A 21,770-nucleotide genomic window follows, 5' to 3' on the forward strand; every position below is an offset into this window, starting at 1 on the left:
GTGCTCAACTAATGAGGAGAGGAATATCAATACAGATACAGGGAAAAAAAGTTTTAATACAAAGCAGTTATACTTAGATTTAATATATAACTGCTATTTATTAAAACTTTTTTCCTGCATCTGTATTGACACACACACACACACACACACACACATATATATATATAAAAATATATATATATATATATGAAACATACTGTCTCATAATTTACTTGACTCACCGGATTTTATGTATGTATATATATATATATATATATATATATATATATATATATATATATATATATATATATATATATATATATTACGTTACATTACATTACAGTCATTTAGCCGACAGTTTTATCCAAAGCGACTTATAATAAGTGCATTTAACATAGGAAATCAGGAGAACTACTAGTCATCAGAGGTCATAAGCGCATCTTCTCTCTAAACAAGCATCTAAGAGCAAAACTGGTGCTAAAGTAAAAGCGCAAGAAAGAGATTTTCACATTTTTAAATCTATATATATACACACACACACACACACACACACACACACACACACACACACACACACATATACATACACACATACATAGTCATAGTATATATATATAATAATATATAAAGGTTCCATTACAATTTACACATCATGGTTCGGTAAAGTTACAATTCTAATAACAAAACCAAAACAGACTCTCACTCATTTGAAAAGTGCAGTATAACAATCACTGGCAATTGATTCAATAATATTTAGTCCATATTACAAAACATTCTGCCCTGCTGGTTTACCATTCGAAAGCATCGAAATCCATTTACATCATATATATTCAAAGCTTCCTGCAACTTGTTCAATTTTTATGTGACTCCTCATACAGTTCAAATATGTAAAGCGGAAGCACATTGCCTTTCCAAGTATAGCTTGGTGTAAACGTAGTCACCAGTATCACACAAACGCAGTTACCAGTATCACCGTAGGGGTCAGCAGATTGTATCTTTACCTCATGTATCACATAAGACTCTTGCAGCCTGGCCATATGGTAATGAGAACAGATTACACACTGGAGTCAACCTGTAATACTCCAACTACGTGGCTTCTTATATCAGCTCCATGAATGCCAAGAACCATTTAACTGAAAACTGCTAAACTCCTTTGCCACAACATAGCCCTGCAGGTTAACTATGAGTTCTGTCACCTTGAAAGGCCTTTTCTGGAACAAAGCACAAGACAGGCCATCGCTCTTGGCTGTGAATAAGTATAGTTGAGACATGCACCCACCTTCCAGATCAGAGGTGCATCGGTCTTTTTAGAGAGACGGACTTCAAAGACGGCTGTCTGGCGCTCTGTCACTTTCATGGGTTTGACGTCAGACAGGAACTTCAGAGGTTCATCTGACAGAGACAGAGAAAGAGACAGAGAGAGAGAGACAGACAGAGAGAGAGACAGCGGGAGAGACAGAGACGGAAAGAGAGAAAGAGAGAGACAGAGACAGAAAGAGAGAGAGAGAGGTGAGTGCAGAAGGGGTTGGAGATCAAGAGACTGGCATGGTTGAGAGAAAAGGTGGCCGACATAAGAGCGGTACTTATATGAGAGATAAGTAGGTAGAAAAAAGAGAAAGACAAAAAAAAACAAGCACGGAATCAGAGAAGAAAATTGTGACCGCGCTGATACTTTGAAAGAAAAGTCATCAATTCCCAATAATCACGGATTAATCTTAAGGCCAGTACTGCCATTACTTTATACATTTTGAGGAGGATACTTTTAGAAGACCTCCCTCCTAACCAGCGTCAGTGTAATGGGTGGGACAACTGAAAACCAAAATGGAAGGAAATTGCCTTGTAAAGCATGGGCCTAGGCTTCATTCTGCAACTCCACAACAAAAATACACATGGAAAACATCCGATTTGCCACAACAGATTTACTATACACATTGTGGTTCATGCAGTGCATTCGTGCAAGCGTGTGTGATGCAATTCCAGTGTGTACATTTGCACTTCTCTGTCATCCTATTTCTCATTCATGCAACGTAGTAACAGTAAGGTGAGGTCAATGCTGGAACTTACTATATGCCCTGGTGTCAACCCTGCTCCTAATTAAAAGTAATCATGCATTATTATAAAAATAAAAAAAAAGATTCATGATTTTCAAATCTTCCTTCCTTGATTGCTGTAATGTTCTGTTTTCAGGTCTGCCACATGCTAGTACTAAAAGTCTTCAGATGGGTCAGAATGCTGCAGCTAGAATCCTACCTAAATCTAGAAAATTTGACCATATTACACCAATTCTTGCCTCCCTTCATTGGCTTCCTATCCATGTTAGATCATAATACAAGGTACTTCTGCTGACTTATTAAATCCTAAATGGGCTTGCCCCGTCATACCTGTCTGATCTCCTTAAACCGTACATTCCACCTCGAGCTCTTCGCTCTCAAAATACAGGGCTCCGGTGTGTACCCAAAGTTAAAAAGAAGGCAGCTGGTGGCAGGGCATTTTCCTATCAGGCTCCGTTCTTGTGGAATAACCTGCCTGCTGCCATTAGACAATCAGTCTGTTGAGTTCTTTAAATCCAAACTTAAAACTCATCTTTTTGCCTTAGCTTACAATTAGTTGCCTTTAAGTTGAGTGCTTCACAACCTGTAATGGATGGCGGGTTGGTTTCTGTCTCAATGAATTTACCAACCACTGTTCTGCTGAGGAGATTATAGCATATAGATTATGACTAGTTGATGACTTAATTGATTATGACTAATGACTATTGCAAACTGTTCTCTCCTCTCACATGTCGTTTCTCTCTTTCTGAATGATGTCTTCTCCTTTCTCTTTTTTCTGTGTGTGAAGGGTGTCATGTGAGTCTCCCTTCTGTGCACGTGCAGTCGGTTGTCGTCCCAGGTCTCCATGGCGACAGTGGTCACCACCTGGACGCTGCTTGGCATTCCCTTGATCACATTTTCTTTTTATATATCTTATAAATCCATATAATTTTGTTATCCTGTTTCAATGTTATATCCTTCTCTCACTAAGATCTACTACTACTACTACTTCTTTCGGCTGCTCCCGTTAGGGGCCGCCACAGCGGATCATCCGTTTCCATTTCTTCTTGTCTTCTGCATCTTCCTCTGTCACACCAGCCACCTGCATGTCCTCCCTCGCCACATCTATAAACCTCCTCTCTGGCCTTCCTCCTTTCCTCTTCCCTGGCAGCTCCATATTCAGCATTCTTCTCCCAATGTACCCAGCATCTCTCCTCCACACATGTCCAAGCCATCTCAATCTTGCCTCGCTTGCTTTGTCTCCAAACCACCAAACTAATAGTTCCTAATCCTGTCCTTCTTCGTCACTCCCAGTGAAAATCTTAGCGTCTTCAACTCTGCCACATCCATTCCCACCTCCTGTCTTTTCCTCAGCGCCACTGTCTCCAAACCATATAACATAGCTGGTCTCACAAACATCTTGTAAATCTTCCCTTTAGCTCTTGCTGGTGCCCTTCTGTCGCAAATCACTCCTGACACTCTTCTCCACCCACTCCACCCTGCCTGCACTCTCTTCTTCACCTCTCTCCCCGTTACTTTGGACAGTTGAGCCCAAGTATTTTAACTCATATGCCTTCATCACCTCTACTCCATGCATCCTCACCATTCCACTGTCCTCCCTCTCATTCACACGTATGTATTCCGTCTTGCTCCTACTGACTTTCATTCCTCTTCTCTCCAGTGTATACCTCCACTTCTCCAGGCTCTCCTCAACCTGCACCCTACTCTTGCTACAGATCACAAAGTCATCCGCAATCATCATCGTCCACGGACACTCCTGCCTGATCTCGTCCGTCAACCTGCCCATCAGCATTTCAAACAAGAAAGGGCTAAGAGCCAATCCTTGATGTAATCCCACCTCCACCTTGAACCCATCTGTCATTCCAACCGCACACCTCACCATTGTCATACTTCCTACATGCATATCCTGCACCACTCCTACATACTTCTCTGCAACTCCCGACTTCCTCATACAATACCACACCTCCTCTCTCGGCACCCTATCATATGCTTTCTCTAAATCTATAAAGACACAATGTAACTCCTTCTGGCCTTGGCTATACTTCTCAATCAACATTCTCAAAACAAACATCACATCTGTGGTGCTCTTTCGTGACATGAAACCATACTGCTGCTCACTAATCACCTCTCCTCTTAACCTAGCTTCTATTACCCTTTCCCATATCTTCATGCTGTGGCTGATCAACGTTATACCTCTGTAGTTGCTACAGTTCTGCACATCGCCCTTGTTCTTGAAAATCGGTACCACTATGCTTCTTCTCCCCTCCTCAGGCCTCCTGCCACTTTCCAAGATTGTGTTAAACAATCTAGTTAAAAACCCCACTGCCATCTCTCCTAAACACCTCCATGCCTCCACAGGTACATGTCATCAGCACCAACTGCCTTTCCACTCTTCATCCTCTTCATAGTTTCCCTCACTTCCTCCTTGCTAATCCACTGAACTTCCTGATTCACTATTCCTACATCACCCAACCTACTCTCGCTCTCATTTTCTTCATTCATCAGCCCCTCAAAGTATTCCTTCCACCCTCCTTTGCACACTCTCCTCGGTTGTCAGCACATTTCCATCTCTATCCTTGATCGCCCTAACCTGCTGCACATCCTTCCCAGCTCGGTCCCTCTGTCTAGCCAATCGGTACAAGTCCTTTTCTCCTTCCTTAGTATCTAACCTGTCATACAACTCACCATACGCCCTTGCCACCTCCCTCTTCGCTTTATGCTGCGTCTCCTTGTACCCCTGTCTACTTTCTTCATCTCTCTGATTTTCCCACTTCTTCTTTGCCAACCTCTTCCTCTGTATACTCTGCTGTACTTCCTCATTCCACCACCAAGTCTCCTTGTCTTCCTTCCTCTGTCCTGATGACACACCAAGTACCTTCCTAGCTGTCTCCTTCACTATTTCTGCAGTGCTTGCCCAGCCATCCGGCAACTCTTCACTACCACCCAGTGTCTGTCTTAACTCCTGCCTGAACTCCACACAACAGTCTTCCTTCTCCAATTCCACCATTTGATCTTCGGCTCTGCCTTCACTCGCTTCCTCTTCTTGGTCTCCAAAGTCATCCTACAGACCACCATCCGATGCTGCCTAGCTAAATTCTCCCCTGTCACCACCTTGCAGTCTCCAATCCCCTTTAGATCGCGCCTTCTACACAAGATATAGTCCACCTGTGTGCACTTTCCTCCACTCTTGTATGTCACCCTGTGTTCCTCCCTCTTCTTGAAATATGTCCCTCTTCTCTCAATAAGATATGTCCCTCTTCCCCCTCTTCTCTCACTAAGACGTGTGACTAATTATTTTATTTATTTTTTTACACGGTGATGCTGGTCTTGTGGCTTGGGTCCTGGGCTGTTCCGGTGGCGTCTGGACACTGCTTGGCATCCTGTGCATCATATTCTTCATAAATTTTATAATTCCATTATAATTCTGTTATCCCCTTTCAATGTTGTATTCTGTACATTGTGTAAACACAACATCCATTGCACGTTGTCCGTCTTGGTAGAGAGATCCCTCCTCTGTTGCTCTCCCTGAGGTTTCTTCCCATTTTTTTCTCCCTGTTAAAATGTTTTTTTAGGGGGTTGTTCCTTATCCGATGTGAGGGTCTAAGGACAGGATGTTGTGTTGCTGTAAAGCCCCTTGAGGCAAACTTGTTATTTGTGATATTAGGCTATACAAGTAAAATTGACTTGACTTGACTGTCCTTTCTTTCCACATGTCTTCCTGTGTGCACCACACATCGGTAGAGCATTGCAGTAATTGGCAGATGGTCAACACATATAAAGATAATGACATGGAGATACCAGTTAACACCGAGAAATAAGCAACTGTGTTACATAAATAATATTCATGACACAGCACAACTGTTTTGATATGTACCATTTGAGAATGTTTTCCAAATGTAATCTGAATATTTTACCCTTCTAGAGTATTGTAACTGAATACATTACCGATTATATTTGGGACACATGTTCAATAGTCAGGCACTAAATGTTTTTTCAAAGTATTCTGCACAACATTGGTTATACATATGTTATCAAGTTGGTTTTGCACATTGAAACTAAAATTGAAAGTGAATGAGACAGACAGACAGACTGACTGACTGACATACACACAGACTGGCACTAACGTAGACCATGCATTAACAGCGAGTGTTAGCAGCTGTGCCGTTGGGTCCTGCCCTGCACTTGCCTATGACGGTGAGCCTGGCTGACAGGCTCTTGTCTCCGACCTGCAGAGTGTAGGTGCCCATGTCACTGAGGCTCACATTAGAGACACACAGCATGTGCTTGGTTCCCATCTGCTTCACTTCATATTTCCCATGAGCGTACTGGATGCGTAACAACTCTGTGCCCTGAATCATAAAGGACACACATGAGAGAAATACACAGACGTGGCCTGTATTCAAAACCACAGCGTCCACATGTGCACAAACACACGCATGCACATACACATGAACATGCATGCACAGCTCACAGCTATGCCCACACATACACATACACATACACATACACATACACCCACACCCACACCCACACCCATACACAGACTGCGGATGAGATGACTGTTACCAGGAACCAGTGCATCTTGGTGTTTGGATCCTTCAGTTCAAGGATGGTATCAAAGACAACATTGGTGTCTGCCTTGGCAGTGATGTCCTCTAGGGGTTTCAGCACACGCACCATCTAAAGGAAAGTCCTCCTGTCAACGATTTATCTACACACTTGATGTGAAAAAAATATGTCCGTGTGGCACTGGAGATTTATGTTTACCATCAGCATCATAAACTTCCACTTAGTTGACTTGATGCTGTCTGTCAAGCCCTTTTTTAACATGGCTGTGCAAGTGAACGAACCCAGTTCTCTGTTCGTGGTTTGTTTTGTTTTATTTTATTTTGTTGGGCTCTGTTTCAATCTATTCCACACCATTCTCCTCATATTGTTGTAACCCATCCTACTCTACCATATCTCATCCTACGGCAAGTAAACAAGCTGTCTGTGCCACAAACCCACCTCCACCTCCACTTTTTTCTTCATCTCCTTAAGCTTCCGGAGGATTCCTCTGAAGTCAGTGAAGCCGTGTTCAGCACAGATCCTCTCGTAGTCCTTCTTGTCAGCTGCAGACAAGATCTTTAGCATCTCCTCCTCTGTAGGGGGCCTCTTCTCCTCTTTCTTCTCCACACTCCTGTAGTTATGAGAAAGACATCAAGGTGTGTGGAGGGGTTATTGTGTGTTTGTGTATGCACTTAAGTGGCTGCTTGTGTCTATGTCTAACAGCATCTGTGTATGTTTGAGGTCAGCTCTGCCACCACACTGGACAACTTAAGATCTTTATCCTATAGATGTCTATTGAAGCGTGAGTAAATTCTGGTGTGGGTCTGAGTACAGTCCACCCACACCTGGACAGATTAGATTTCTTTTAGGTCATTAAGATAACTAAGAATGTGTATTCCTACCGCTTCTTCAGCATCTTTATGAAGTCCAATGCGGGATCTAGAAACACAGAGAATGTATTGTCTGTTAAAAGGCCAGGAAAACAAGTAGGACCACAACTTCCCAAGTAAAAACAATCTTGATAAGAGGCCTTCAACAAGAAGGAAATGTGGAGGTTAACCGTCAGACTCACTTTCTGTAACGATGAGAGAAATGGAGCAGGTGGCCTCTCCATGCTCATTGGAGGCAATACACTTGTAGACATCGGCGTCATCAAGGTTCAGACTTTTGATCTGAAGTTGGCAGAAATGCCGTTGTATGTTAGAGAGAATACATTGAATTGACCATGTCATTGTCATGGAAATGTCAGAGAATAGAATGGATAGGTTTTCGACCTAATTAAAAACTTTCAAGGGCCTATATGCTCCTTTAAATAGCATCAATGGGGAGGACAAAAGTCAGGGGCAGGAAGAGATGTGGTTTTTGTGAGATTAATTAAATTGACATTACAAGTAGTAATATCCTTATGTGATAAGCCAACATTATAAACTAAAAAGTGGGCTTTTATCAGAAAGAAAAGTTCTGGTCATAGTAGTACTCGATTGTAATACTTCTATTGAACTGAGGGAGGCAATGCAGTGGCAGAAATTCACAAACATATCCCGCTGCAATTTAACAGTCATTCCTCATTCCATGAAGCAGATGGCAATGCGAGATACATATGTCAGCACCCATAAGTTAATTGCTTTATAATAGCTATTTAAGCTTGTCTTAAGCTCCCTGGCTGCTACAGAGACAGTGCTAAACCCACTAAAGAGAGGTTATAGATAAAAGGATCAAACTATATATATTTTTTCCTGTCTACTTTTCCACGTAATGCATTGCGCGATGTCAGAGTTGACAGCACTAGGATAGCAGAACCACCAATCTGTTGAGAGCCACCGACTTCTCCGGCCTTGTATCACTCACCTTTTAAAGCAACAGATAAAATTTGGGTAGCACTTTATTTGAAGGGGTGTGCATAAGACTGGCATAACCATGACATGACACCTTTCATGAACATGGGAGTCTTTATGAATATCTATGATTTGTCATTAAGTGTCATTCATTCAATTATGTCATGTTTAATGCAAATTTGACATTGTTTGAGATATCTTTGTTGTAGCAACCTGAGTGGGACCAAGCCGTTGGATTTGATATATTTCGTGCATCTATAGCTCGAAAACAGACATCTCAAACAATGTCAAATTTGCATTAAAAATGACATAACTGACGAATGACACTCAGTAACAACAGTCATGAACGTTCATAAAGACTCCATGTTCATGACAGGGGTGATGTCAGTCTTATGCACACCCCATGGAAAGGCAAACTGCTTGGCACAAATATAGAATCCATTCATCTGAAGAACCTGTGCAATGCAAGTCCCGTGGATGCTAAACTCACAAACACGCAAGAGATCGCAGTGCAGCTGCTTGCCAAAAATACTGACCGTTTGCCGTACTTGTCAGCTAACTGCTTCATCTATAGTTTCCTTCCAAACATTCGTTGTGTACCTACCAAGTGCTGAAATGAAATGATTATAGCTACAGTAAGCCTACGCCATAAAATATCTCTTTTCTTAGATTGTCATAAAAAAATCCCCATCTTATATGTCTAAGAACACTTTTTTAAAAATATGTCAAGTTCATTTTTTTGTATCAAATCTTATTTTTTAGGTTGGATTTGGTTGAAAGCACAAAATATGTACGAATCTAATAAATTATGTGTTGTTTTATCACTTTGTGATGTACCTTAAGTACATGTTGTTTGTTGATGTCATCATAGAAGGTCTTGGTCTCCTCGGACAGAGGGCGTCCGCTGGTCCTCTCCCAGGAAATAGCTGGTGTCGGGTTCGCTGTGACTTTAGCCCTGAGCACTGCCTTGTCACCTATGAGTGGGACATATCAGGCGCGTGTAGTGATATAATGCCATGTATATCCACTGGAACTACACTAGGTGTTATGTACTACCCGGACTGTTATTATGGTTACACCACTACCATGTATGGTTATTACGTCTGCCTACTGAGCCACGATTAAACCTGAGTTCTATAACCCAGTGTGGTCATTGATCCTCGACCAATACTACCCCAAGTATTACTTCACGGTGGCAGCGGTAAAGTACTCTCTATGAAGAATGAAGATAGACTGATAAAATTGTCCGTGGATAATTTCTGTCATCATTCAAGCAAGAGTGCGCCGGAGCTGAGCTAGCCGCAAAGCTAACTAGCTAGCTAGCAACAGGAGACGTCATGGCATCGCATCTACCGACGATGAATTGGTCAGACCCGGACCTGGGTGAGGCAATTTCACTGTATAAACAGAAAATGACTCTGTATTTAGAAGATGAAGAAATAAATGGCGCAGCTAAACAAGCTAGGAAAATATGTCGTGGAATCGGAGATGAAGGATTAAAAAGACTGAACACCATTGGTCTCACCGATGATGAAAAGAAAAAGCCTGCCAAACTATGGGACTTCTTTGAAAAACAGCTAAAGTTGAACGTAAATTTCAGAATCCATAGACTGCAACTGATACAACACAGACAGAAACCAGATGAGAATATTGATGATTTTGTGACCAGAGCCAGAACACTAGCACAGAAATGTCAGTTTTCAGACGAAGAGCTTAACGAGCGTATGATTGAGCTTATTATTGCGAGCACTCCCATGATGCCCTGAGGAATGATCTATACAGCAAACCAAAAGGATATTCCTTAGCAGAGGTTCTGGCCGCGGGACGAAAATATGAAGCCCTGACAGCAGGCAATGAACAGTTAGACAAACTTAGCCTGTCACACAATGAGAGAATCCACGCTGTGGACAGGGACCGCATATGTCGTAACTGTGGGAGAAGCCACAAACCACGTCGATGTCCTGCATATGATGATGAATGCAATGCGTGTGGTGCAAAAGGTCACTGGGAGCGGTGCTGCAGGAAGGCCAAACGAGAGCGCCAGGAACACTCCAGCCAGAGCAGGAGCGGGGGAAGTAAGTCCCACACACCACAAGACAAACAGCACAAGCGCAAAACCTATATAGACAAAAAGCAACAGAGCAGGACTCGCATACATGCTGTAGAGAGTAGCAGTGAAACAGACAGTGAGAACGAAAGTAATTACCAGAAACAGTTCCACTCCATAACTATCAGTGAAAAGTGCATGCATAGCATAGACAGCAAGCCGGCCAGAGAGGAGGCATACACAGTCCTGAAGGGGACACCACCTGACCTACCTGGTCGTGGATACACACTACGTCTGAAGATAGACACAGGTGCGTCAGGCAACACACTCCCATTGCGTACCTTCAAGCAGATGTACGGTGAAAATGCATGCACCCAGAAACGACTGAAAAAAACCAACAGGAGGCTATCTCCATACAGTGGTCACGCCATCCCCTGCCTAGGCACCATTGACATTCCATGCCAGTACAAAGAATCCAAATGGATCAATGCAAAGTTCTATGTTGTAGACGTACCAGGGCCAGCCATAGTTGGGCTGCCAACATGTGAGCTGTTAAACCTAGTGACTGTCAATGTAGATGCAGTGACCGAGAAAGGACATGCAAACCAGAAAAAAGTCAACACAAGACAGACAAAACCCAAAATGACCATATCTAACAGTGCAGACCTAAAGAGAGCATACCCAGACCAGTTTGACAAAATTGGCAACTTCGGTGGAAAGGCCAAGCTCTTCCTGAAAAAGGATGCTGAACCATTCATATACCCACCACGTAAGTGCAGCATTCACATCAAAGACAAACTGAAAGATGAACTGATAACCTAGTCGAACAAGATGTGTTAAGAAAAGTAGAACAGCACATAGACTGGTGCTCGAGCCTGGCATACAGCACAAAGAAAGACGGTTCCCTTCGCATATGCTTAGACCCCCAAAAGCTTAATGCCAGCCTTAGGAGATGCCCACACAAGATTCCTACTGTGGAGGAACTGAACCCGAAGTTTGCAAATGCAAAAATATTCAGCAAACGTGACGCAAAAGCTGGATATTGGTCAATACACCTAGAGGAAGAGTCACAACTGCTAACCACATTCCAAACTCCATTTGGTAGATACTGCTGGAAACGTTTGCCATTTGGTCTCAGTGTCTCTCAAGATCTCTTCCAGGCAAAGATGGACCAAATCCTGGAGGGGCTCGACGGTGTCGTCAGCATAGCCGATGATATCGCAGTCTACGGAGCAAGCGAAGAGGAGCATGACAGGAACCTGACCAACCTGATGGAGAGAGCAGACAGGTATTGTGTTCAACAGTGACAAGTGCACAATCAAACAGACAAGCATCTCATTCTTTGGCAACCTGTACACAGACAAAGGTATCAAACCTGACCCAGCCAAAATCAGGGACATCCAGAAAATGCCAACACCCCAGAACAAAGATGAACTGAGCAGATTCTTGGGGATGCTGACCTACCTGTCACCCTACATCCCAAAGTTCGCAGACAAAGCACACACACTGAGGGTGCTGCTGAAAAGTGACGTGCCTTGGACATGGGACACTGACCACCAAAAGAGCTTTGAGGACCTGAAATCAGTTATCAACAAACATGACTGCCTGAAGCACTATGATCCAAGGACACCTCTGACACTTGAGGTCGATGCATCACAGAAAGGACTGGGCGTGGCATTAGTGCAGAACAAAAGACCCATAGCTTTTGGCTCAAAGACACTGGACGACTGCCAATCCAGGTACAGCAACATAGAGCGAGAAATGCTGGCCATAGTCTATGGAATGCAGCGATACCATACCTACCTGTATGGGAAGTCATTCATTGTAGTTACAGACCACAAACCCCTCGTTACCATATGCACAAAGCCACTGCATGCCGCCCCGCCACGGCTTCAGCGAATGCTGATAAAAACACAAGGATACAACTACGAGGTCACGTATCGACCAGGAAACCAGACACACTCAGCCGACTACTCAACCCTGAGAACAACAGCAACATCAAGCTGGACGAGCGCATTGACGGAATAGAGGCAGAAGTCGAGGATCCAGTGATGCTCACTGTTGCAATGATAAACTTCTCTCCCGAGAAACAGGACGCACTCCGCACGGAAACCACCAGCGACCCCAGACTCAATGCACTGAAAGAGCTGATCCACCAGGGATGGCCAGACAACATCAAAGCTCTACCAAGACAACTACGTGACTACTGGTCATTCAGAGATGAGCTCGCAGTTGAAGCAGGAGTCATATTCAAAGGTGGACAGTTGCTCATCCCAGACTCCATGACTGATTCTATACTCGAACAGCTGCATGTAGGACACCAGGGCATCGAAAAGACACAGCGACTGGCGAGAAAAAGTGTCTACTGGATCAGAATGAACGATGACATTGAAAGAGTCTGCAGGTCATGTAGCGTATGCGTGGAACATCAGGATGCAAATCCAAAGCAACCTCTCAACCCACACAACACACCGTCAAAACCATGGCAATCCCTAGCTTCTGATCTATTCGAGATCGATGGATATCAGTATTTACTGATTGTGGACAGATATTCTAAGTTCCCTCTTGTGGATGAAATGCCCATGCCTGTGTCCAGCCGGGCAGTTGCACAAAAAATGGAAATGTACATGTCTCTTTTTGGAAGGCCTGACGAGATACTTACAGATAATGGACCCCAGTACACAGGGCACGCGTTCCAGAAATTCACGGCTGACTGGGGAATCAGGCATGTGACAAGCTCACCCCACTATCCAAAAAGCAATGGATTCATTTAGAGGCATGTGCGACACATCAAATCCATTGTGAAGAAAACCATGAGACAAGGAGGTAACATACAAGTGGCCTTACTACAGGTCAGAGCAACACCCATCGACAGTAAACTACCATCACCAGCAGAACTGATCTTCGGAAGGCCAGTCACCACCCTGCTGCCAAGTCGAGGGGATCCAGGCAAGGAGGAAAACCGACTCCACCTGGAGCAGAGAACAGCAAACATGAAGGAACATCATGACCGCAGCAGCGGCAGAGAACTACCTCCACTCGGTCCCGGACAGCACGTATCTGTCCTAAACAAGGAAAAAGGGACTTGGTATCCAGCCACCGTCGTACAAAAGTGCGATGAGCCAAGGAGCTACATTGTGCAAACAACAAATGGGAACAAACTCAGACGTGGCAGGAGCCACCTGCGTGAAATTCACCACCCCCATGCACTGAGGAGCACGAGAACCCGCTTCACAGAACCTCAACGGGACACTCATGCAGCTGGAACTTCTTCCAGCCAAACCTGTGAAACACACAAGACAGTACGCACAAGATATGGAAGAGCTGTTTCCAAACCAGCTCACTACAAGGACTATGAGTAGAGACAATCACACACAAAAGGAGGGCTCTGAATATGTTTATTGTTCTTTGAGATGGACAATTCTGAGTGTGTTGTCTAAAAAAAAAAAGAAAAAAGAGAAGGCAACCTCTGTGTAATGACTGTACAATGCTGATCAATGATTGTACCACATTGGAATGTTCCAGAGTATTTTGATACTGTAAAAATTGAAAACCAAACAGGGGGGATGTAGTGATATAATGCCATGTATATCCACTGGAACTACACTAGGTGTTATGTACTACCTGGACTGTTATTATGGTTACACCACTACCATGTATGGTTATTACGTCTGCCTGCTGAGCCACGATTAAACCTGAGTTCTATAACCCGGTGTGGTCATTGATCCTCGACCAATACTACCCCAAGTATTACTTCAGTGCGGGGCGAAATATTCTTAAAGCGGCTTTAGACAACTTTACAAAGTAAGCACCTATTTTGTAATTACAAATAAATCATGCCAATAGACAAATACCCCCCACCCCACCCCCACCCAATTGGACCATTAGCGATCACGTATTTTTTGAATGTCGCGCCTCTCCCTTCCCAATTGGAGGTTGTGCACATGATGTGCATGACGAGGAAGTAAATGGTATGTTCTCTCCCAAGTAGGTTTATTGACAGCTGATGGTTGCTTATGGTATGAAAAAGGCTTGTACTGTCTCATAAAGAATTTACTTGACTCACTAGATTATATATATTCACTAGATTATTTTGCTCCTTATTTGTTGAGCACTTTCCCTACGGTTGAGTGTTTCATATACACTCACTGGCCACTTTATTAGGTACACCTTGCTAGTACCGGGTTGGACCCCCTTTTGCTTTCAGAACTACCTTAATCCTTCGTGGCATAGATTCAACAAGGTACTGGAAACATTCCTCAGAGAGTTTGGTCCATATTGACATGATAGCATCACGCAGTCGGCTGCACATCCATGATGCGAATCTCCCGGTCCACCACATCCCAAAGGTGCTCTATTGGATTGAGATCTGGTGACTGTGGAGGCCATTTGAGTACAGTGAACTCATTGTCATGTTCAAGAAACCAGTCTGAGATGATTCGAGCTTTATGACATGGCGCGTTATCCTGCTGGAAGTAGCCATCAGAAGATGGGAACACTGTGGTCATAAAGGGATGGACATGGTCAGCAACAATACTCAGGTAGGCTGTGGCGTTGACACGATGCTCAATTCGTACTAAGGGGCCCAAAGTGTGCCAAGAAAATATCTCCCACACCATTACACTACCACCACCAGCCTGAACCGTTGATACAAGGCAGGATGGATCCATGCTTTCATGTTGTTGACGCCAAATTCTGACCCTACCATCCGAATGTCGCAGCAGAAATCGAGACTCATCAGACCAGGCAACGTTTTCCAATCTTATATTGTCCAATTTTGGTGAGCCTGTGCGAATTGTAGCCTCAGTTTCCTGTTCTTAGCTGACAGGAGTGGCACCCGGTGTGGTCTTCTGCTGCTGTAGCCCATCTGCCTCAAGGTTCGACTTGTTGTGCGTTCAGAGATGCTCTTCTGCATACCTCGGTTGTAATGAGTGGTTATTTGAGTTATTGTTGCCTTTCTATCAGCTCGAACCAGTCTGGTCATTCTCCTCCGACCTCTGGCATCAACAAGGCATTTTCGCCCACAGAACTGCCGCTCACCGGATATTTTCTCTTTTTCGGACCATTCTCTGTAAACCCTAGAGATGGTTGTGCGTGAAAATCCCAGTAGATCAGCAGTTTCTGAAATACTCAGACCAGCCCATCTGGCACCAACAACCATGCCACGTTAAAAGTCACTTAAATCACCTTTCTTCCCCATTCTGATGCTCGGTTTGAACTGCAGCAGATCGTCTTGACCATGTCTACATGCCTAAATGCATTGAGTTGCTGCCATGTGATTGGCTGATTAGAAATTTGCGTTAACAAGCAGTTGGACACGTGTGCCTAATAAAGTGGCCGGTGAGTGTATATTGTAACGTGCATGGATAAGTAGACACTGTAGCGGTTATGGGGATGCATAATTCCCCTTATTGAGCTAGTAGGAACGTTAGTTTACAGCTGCTGTTTTCTCGGTTCGGGTTTACAGTGACACAATTCCGCTGCGCGGGTTTTTTTTGTTGTTGTAATGGTGGAAGGAATAAATGGTGCACGTTGTGTAGCCGAAAGAGACAGTTGTAACGACTCCTGCTTGAGCTCCTCTACACTGGTGACCCCGACGTTTGTCTCTTGGTAGTTATCAGAGACAATCTTTCGAACGAACATGGTTGACGAAATCAACGCGGTTTCTCTCAAATAGCCAGAGTTCTGGGAGTCATCGGCAACGACATGGTTCGCCCAGGTGGAAGCGCAGTTTGCTACCCGCAAAATAACGGATGATGCTACTAAATACTACTACGTGGTATCGGCGCTCGGGTGCTCGACTGCAACTAGAGTGGTGAGTCTCCTTACAGATCCTCCGGCGGCAGACAAATACAAGGGGCTCAAAGATCACCTCTTGAAGATTTTTGAACTTTCCGACGCCGAGAGGGCCCACCGTCTCTTTTCTCTGCATGGCTTGGGTGACAGCAAGCCATCCGAGCTCATGGACAAAATGGTGACTCTGCTGGGACCGGCGCACACACCTTATTTCCTCTTTGTCCAACTGTTTCTGCGACAACTGCCTGCTCAGGTGCGGGCCGCTTTGGCTAACACCAGCATTACCGATTGCCGCAAGCTAGCTGAAGAAGCTGACAAGTTCTTCCTGGCCAACCAACAGCAGCACTGCACGTCCGCGCTCACCCCTGCCCACCCCCACACGCCACCACCTGGTGACTCCATGGTGGTCGCCGCGGCAACCCCCGGACGGCGACAGGAGCCCGGCCTGTGCTTTTACTATGCAAAGTTCGGGGCCAAGGCGAAAAAGTGCACCTCCCCGTGCAATTTCAGCTCGTCGGGAAACGCCAAGGCCGGCGCTCACTAGCGGCCATGGGCGTCGGCGTGGAGAACAACAGGCTACTTTTCCTGCGAGACTCCATCTCGGGGCGGTGTTTCCTATGCGACACTGGGGCGCAGAGGAGTGTCGTACCTGCATCGGGTGTGGACGCCCTGTCGGGCGCCCACGGCCCTCTCATGGAAGCTGCTAACGGCTGCTCTATCCGTACGTACGGCACGAGGCACATTGACATGTGTTTTAACGGACAGCGGTTCAGCTGGGATTTTGTCACCGCCGACGTGGCATTTCCCCTCCTCGGTGCAGATTTTCTTTGTGCTCATGGGCTGCTGGTGGACGTCGGGAATCGATGCCTGATTGACGCCGTCACCTTCGCTACACACGCGTGTGCACTCAGCGATACAGGCTCCGTCAGGCTGTCCAGCATGCTCTCCAATGAGGACATGTTTCTCCATCTTCTCTCCGAGTTCCCAGACCTCACTCAGCCCACATTCTCGTCATCTACGACCAAACATGGGCTTGAGCACCACATCGTCACCACCGGCCCGCCGCTCCAGCAGCCCGTGGGCTTCACCCCTCCACATAGTGCCTAAGCCTGGCGGTGGGTGGCATCCATGTGGTGACTACCGTCGGCTCAATGACGCAACAACACCGGACCACTACCTGGTCCCTCACATCCAAGATTTCTCCGCCCACCTGGCTAGGAAAGTGATCTTTTCCAAGGTGGACCTCGTCCGTGGATACCACCAGGTGCCTGTCCATCCCGCTGATGTCCCCAAAACGGCTGTGACAACTCCGTTCGGACTGTTCGTGTTCCTGCGCATGCCGTTTGGGCTTAAGAACGCCGCACAGTCCTTCCAACGCCTCATGGACTCAGTGTTGCGGGACCTGCCTTTCCTCTTTGTGTACCTGGATGACATCCTGGTCACTAGCGCCTCCGTGTCCAAGCACTTGTCCCACCTCAGAGCCCTTTTCGAGAGACTCAGCCTGCACGGGTTGATAGTTAACCCGGCCAAATGCCAGTTTGGTCTGAGCACCATCGACTTCCTGGGCCACCGGGTCACCAAGGACGGGGCGGTCCCCCTTCCATCTAAGGTGGAGGCCGTCGCAGACTTTCCACGCCCACACAGGCCCCGTTCCCTCCAGGAGTTCATTGGCATGGTGTCCTTCCACCACCGGTTTATCCCCCGGGCTGCCGATCTCCTCCACCCCCTATATGAGGCTCTGAAGGGCACAGCCCCCAAACACGCTGTGGACTGGTCTGCAGAGAGGGACACGGCTTTTAAGGATGTGAAGGCCGCCCTGGCTGACGCGGCAATGCTGGCACACCCTGTGGCTGGAGCGCCCATTGCCATCATGATGGATGCTTCGGACTACGCTGTCGGCGCGGTTTACGAGCAGTGGGTGAGTGGTGCGTGGCAGCCGCTTGCCTTTTTCAGCCGGCAGTTGAACCTGAGAGAGCGCAAATACAGCACCTTTGATCGTGAGCTGCTTGGCCTTTTCCTCGCTGTTAGGCACTTTCGTTTCCTACTGGAGGGCCATCAGTTCACGGCTTTCGTCGATCACAAACCGCTGGTGTTCGCGATGGCCAAGGTGGCAGAGCCGTGGTCAGCCCGCCAGCAGCGACAGTTGGCCTACATCTCAGAGTTTACCACCAACGTGAGGCATGTCGCTGGGAAGTCAAACCCGGTCGCTGACTGTCTCTCCCAGGCCATCGCTGGTGCCGCCCATTTGGGACTCGACTACAGCCAGATGGCGGCTGACCAGGCCGCTGACCCAGGAGTGCAGGCATGCAGGACCGCCATCACAGGGCTGCAGTTGGAGGATGTGGCTTTCGACGACGCTGGCGCCACACTCCTGTGCGACGTCTCTACGGGTCAGCCCCGACCAGTCATTCCGACTGCTTGGAGGCGACGGGTCTTCGACGCAGTCCATGGCCTGTCTCAACCTGGCAGAAAGCCTTCACAGAGTTTGGTGGCGGCAAAGTTTGTCTGGCATGGACTCAAAAAGGATGTGAGGGACTGGGCTGACACCTGTGTGGAGTGCCAACGCTCCAAAGTGCTCTGGCACGTCAAAGCGCCCCTGATACCTTTCACGGTACCTGAGAGGAGGTTCGACCACGTGAATGTGGACCTGGTAGGCCCCCTACCCCCCTCCCGTGGTTTCACATACGTACCTGCTCACCATGGTCGACAGGACCACGTGATGGCCAGAAGCCGTCCTGCTTTCTTCCACGACAGCGCCGGAGGTTGCCCAAGCGTTCATCGGAACCTGGGTCGCCCGCTTTGCCACCCCATCTGACCTCTCCTCGGACAGAGGGCCGCAATTCACGTCAGCGCTCTGGGAGGAGATCGCCACGGGTTTAGGGGTGAGGCTCCATCGCACCACAGCGTATCACCCTCAGGCGAATGGATTGGTCGAGAGGTTCCATCGCTCGATGAAGGCCGCATTGCGGGCTACCCTCAAGGACGACCGCTGGGTCGACAAACTGCCTTGGGTCATGCTTGGGCTCAGGACGGCCCCCAAGGAGGACCTCCAGTCCTCATACGCCGAACTGGTCTACGTACAGCCACTTCGGGTCCCGGGGGATTTCCTTCCCACCGCCACAGCTTCCTGGTCCGCCAGCTGCCAACGGACTGCGCTGTAGGAGGAAGCCAGGGCTTTTGCACCGGTCCCCACTTCTCAGCATGGCGGCTCTCAGTCCTATGTCCCCACGGAGCTGTGGTCGGCGGAGTATGTTTTCATCCGTCACGACGTGCACCGCGGTCCCCTGCAGCCACCCTACGACGGCCCATTTCGGGTACAGGACACTGGAGATAAGCACTTTGTGGTGGAGGTTGGCAGCAGGCTGGAGCGGGTTTCTGTGGACCGCCTCAAGCCTGCTCACCTGGATTTAGACCGCCCTGTTGGTCTTGCCCTGCCCCCACGGCGGGGGCGCCCCCCGGCTCTGCCCCCCTCCCCCGGCGAGCCGCCCCCTGCTTCCCCAGCCCCTCCCTTTCCCCGGTCCAGCTGTGAGGACTCTGCTGCTTTGCCTGCGGTTAACCAGCCCCCAGCTCCTGTTCAGCGGAGCCGTTGGGGCAGAGATCCGCCCCCCTCGCCACACTGACTTTTCGTATTAAGGCGAATTCTGGGGGGACGTGTGTAGTGGTTATGGGGATACATAATTCCCCTTATTGAGCTAGTAGGAACGTTAGTTTACAGCTGCTGTTTTCTCGGTTCGGGTTTACAGTGACACACTTCCGCTGCGCGGGTTTTTTTGTTGTTGTTGTAATGGTGGAAGGAATAAATGGTGCACGTTGTGTAGCCGAAAGAGAAAGTTGTCACGACGCCTGCTTGAGCTCCTCTACAACACGTCGGTCCTTGACTAATGGGTCGGAGCCTTTAGTCGACTGGTTAACGTTGTCGCTTACGGTGTGGGAGTCACGGGTTCGCGTCCTGGCTGTGGCGGTCCCAGACTGCCCCCCGAATTTCTTACTATATATATATATATATATATATATATATATATGTATACACATACACATTATAATGTGCAGTCAATATTGACTTTATAATGATAAGTTAAAGCAACAAAAAAAATTGTCTACTGCCGCTTTAATGCATTTCGGTAATTTTGTGTGAGAATATTCAGCCAGACAATAATCTTTCTCCCTCTGGCTATTATGATTATGAAATCTTGTATTGACAATGCGAATGAGGCAAGTATCTAATTCACATATAGACTTCCTGCTCTCGTCTTTTCCTCTCTCGCCTTGAGACCAGAAGGTGCGAGACCTAGCTGTGAATGCAAATGAAATGGCTACTCTGCAGTGTTCTGCATATTACGACAGGTTGTGTTGCCTCTTAATCTATTATTAATAATCTGGGCAATGTTGAGGGTGTTGCTAGAAATTTAAAGGTGTTATAAGATGAAAGGAGCAGTAAACTCACCCTCTTGGGCAGTGACAGTGCGTGGCTTCTCCTCAAAATCTGGTGCAGATTCTCCCTTTGGGATCTGGAGGGATTTCTGCACCTGGCTGGAGGACTCCACCACAGCTGAGGTTTTGCGGTGCACCACCGAGTGCTCTGAAGAAGGACACACACACACACACACACACACACACACACACACACAGCATGCTAATACATATTTGTATATGTATGTTTGTGGATATATTTGTACCCTGATGTCTTTTAGTCCTCCCAGACCATCCCAGAATGCAAGCGGAATCAACTTTTACCCAGCTTCTTCTTTATTTTTCTTATATATTGCTTCCTTCAAATGCAGTACAGCTTTGTGGATATTTATACAAAAGGGCAGTGGCCGTTTAGATAAATACATTGTAAAAGGCCACTATCTCTGTGAACAACTGGACTATTGGGTGATTAACAAAGGAGTTAATTGTACTGAGAGGCTTTTACTCTCCGTTATAGTGGGGATCATTGTAGTTTTATATAAAACGTGATATTCCCCGAGGTGAATCTCAACATGTGTTTTGTCAGGGAGCACACAAGGAAAGGCAGAGTATTTGCAGTGCCCACAAAGACCATCTCAACGCATGGTTCCCTACCATCCAGGGAGACTTCGGGAAGCTTGGAGCTCATGGAAAAGCTGGTGGTGGAGTACGAGGAGGTGGAGGAGAACATCTGCATCTCTGACGCCTGCCTCACTTGACTCATCTGCTGTTCTGTCTGCTCAGTCATGCCCCCGCTGGCCTGGAGGAGCTCTGCTGCCATGTTGATGTGATGAGGGTGGTGTTGATCTGCGATTGGCGGTTGAAACTCTTTTCAGACTGGTGGAGTTAGAATACAGAAAAATACTGAGCGAGCGAGAGAGCGAGAGAACAAAAAACAAAACTGTGTTTCTTCCAAAAAAATACTAATAGACTGTCGTTTTTTATGGTAGAAAAATATCTATTGTTCCACACTATTTTTGTGGGTCTTGTTGTCTTGTGTGTCTTTTGTGAGTCTTGTTGCTGTTTTTACCAGTCTTTCTTTCTCTCTCATATAGTAAATCA

General features: G+C 46.6%; 1 protein-coding gene across 1 annotated transcript in view; it reads right to left on the reverse strand.

The window, feature by feature from the left end:
* The window catches only part of LOC130114550 (immunoglobulin superfamily member 22-like), a 44,066-nt gene extending 22,577 nt beyond the window's left edge, over positions 1-21,489 (reverse strand). The window contains exons 1-9 of the mRNA XM_056282418.1: positions 21,324-21,489; positions 20,704-20,838; positions 9,254-9,390; positions 7,654-7,753; positions 7,484-7,520; positions 7,041-7,212; positions 6,600-6,713; positions 6,220-6,382; positions 1,262-1,374 (exon numbers count right to left, since the gene is read on the reverse strand). Of these exons, the coding sequence (XP_056138393.1) occupies positions 1,262-1,374; positions 6,220-6,382; positions 6,600-6,713; positions 7,041-7,212; positions 7,484-7,520; positions 7,654-7,753; positions 9,254-9,390; positions 20,704-20,838; positions 21,324-21,489 (1,137 nt within the window). The remainder of the gene's footprint in view (positions 1-1,261; positions 1,375-6,219; positions 6,383-6,599; positions 6,714-7,040; positions 7,213-7,483; positions 7,521-7,653; positions 7,754-9,253; positions 9,391-20,703; positions 20,839-21,323) is intronic.
* Positions 21,490-21,770: the final 281 nt, after the last annotated feature.

Source organism: Lampris incognitus, chromosome 6 (genome assembly GCF_029633865.1).
Source record: "Lampris incognitus isolate fLamInc1 chromosome 6, fLamInc1.hap2, whole genome shotgun sequence".
Taxonomy (NCBI): Eukaryota; Metazoa; Chordata; class Actinopteri; order Lampriformes; family Lampridae; genus Lampris; species Lampris incognitus.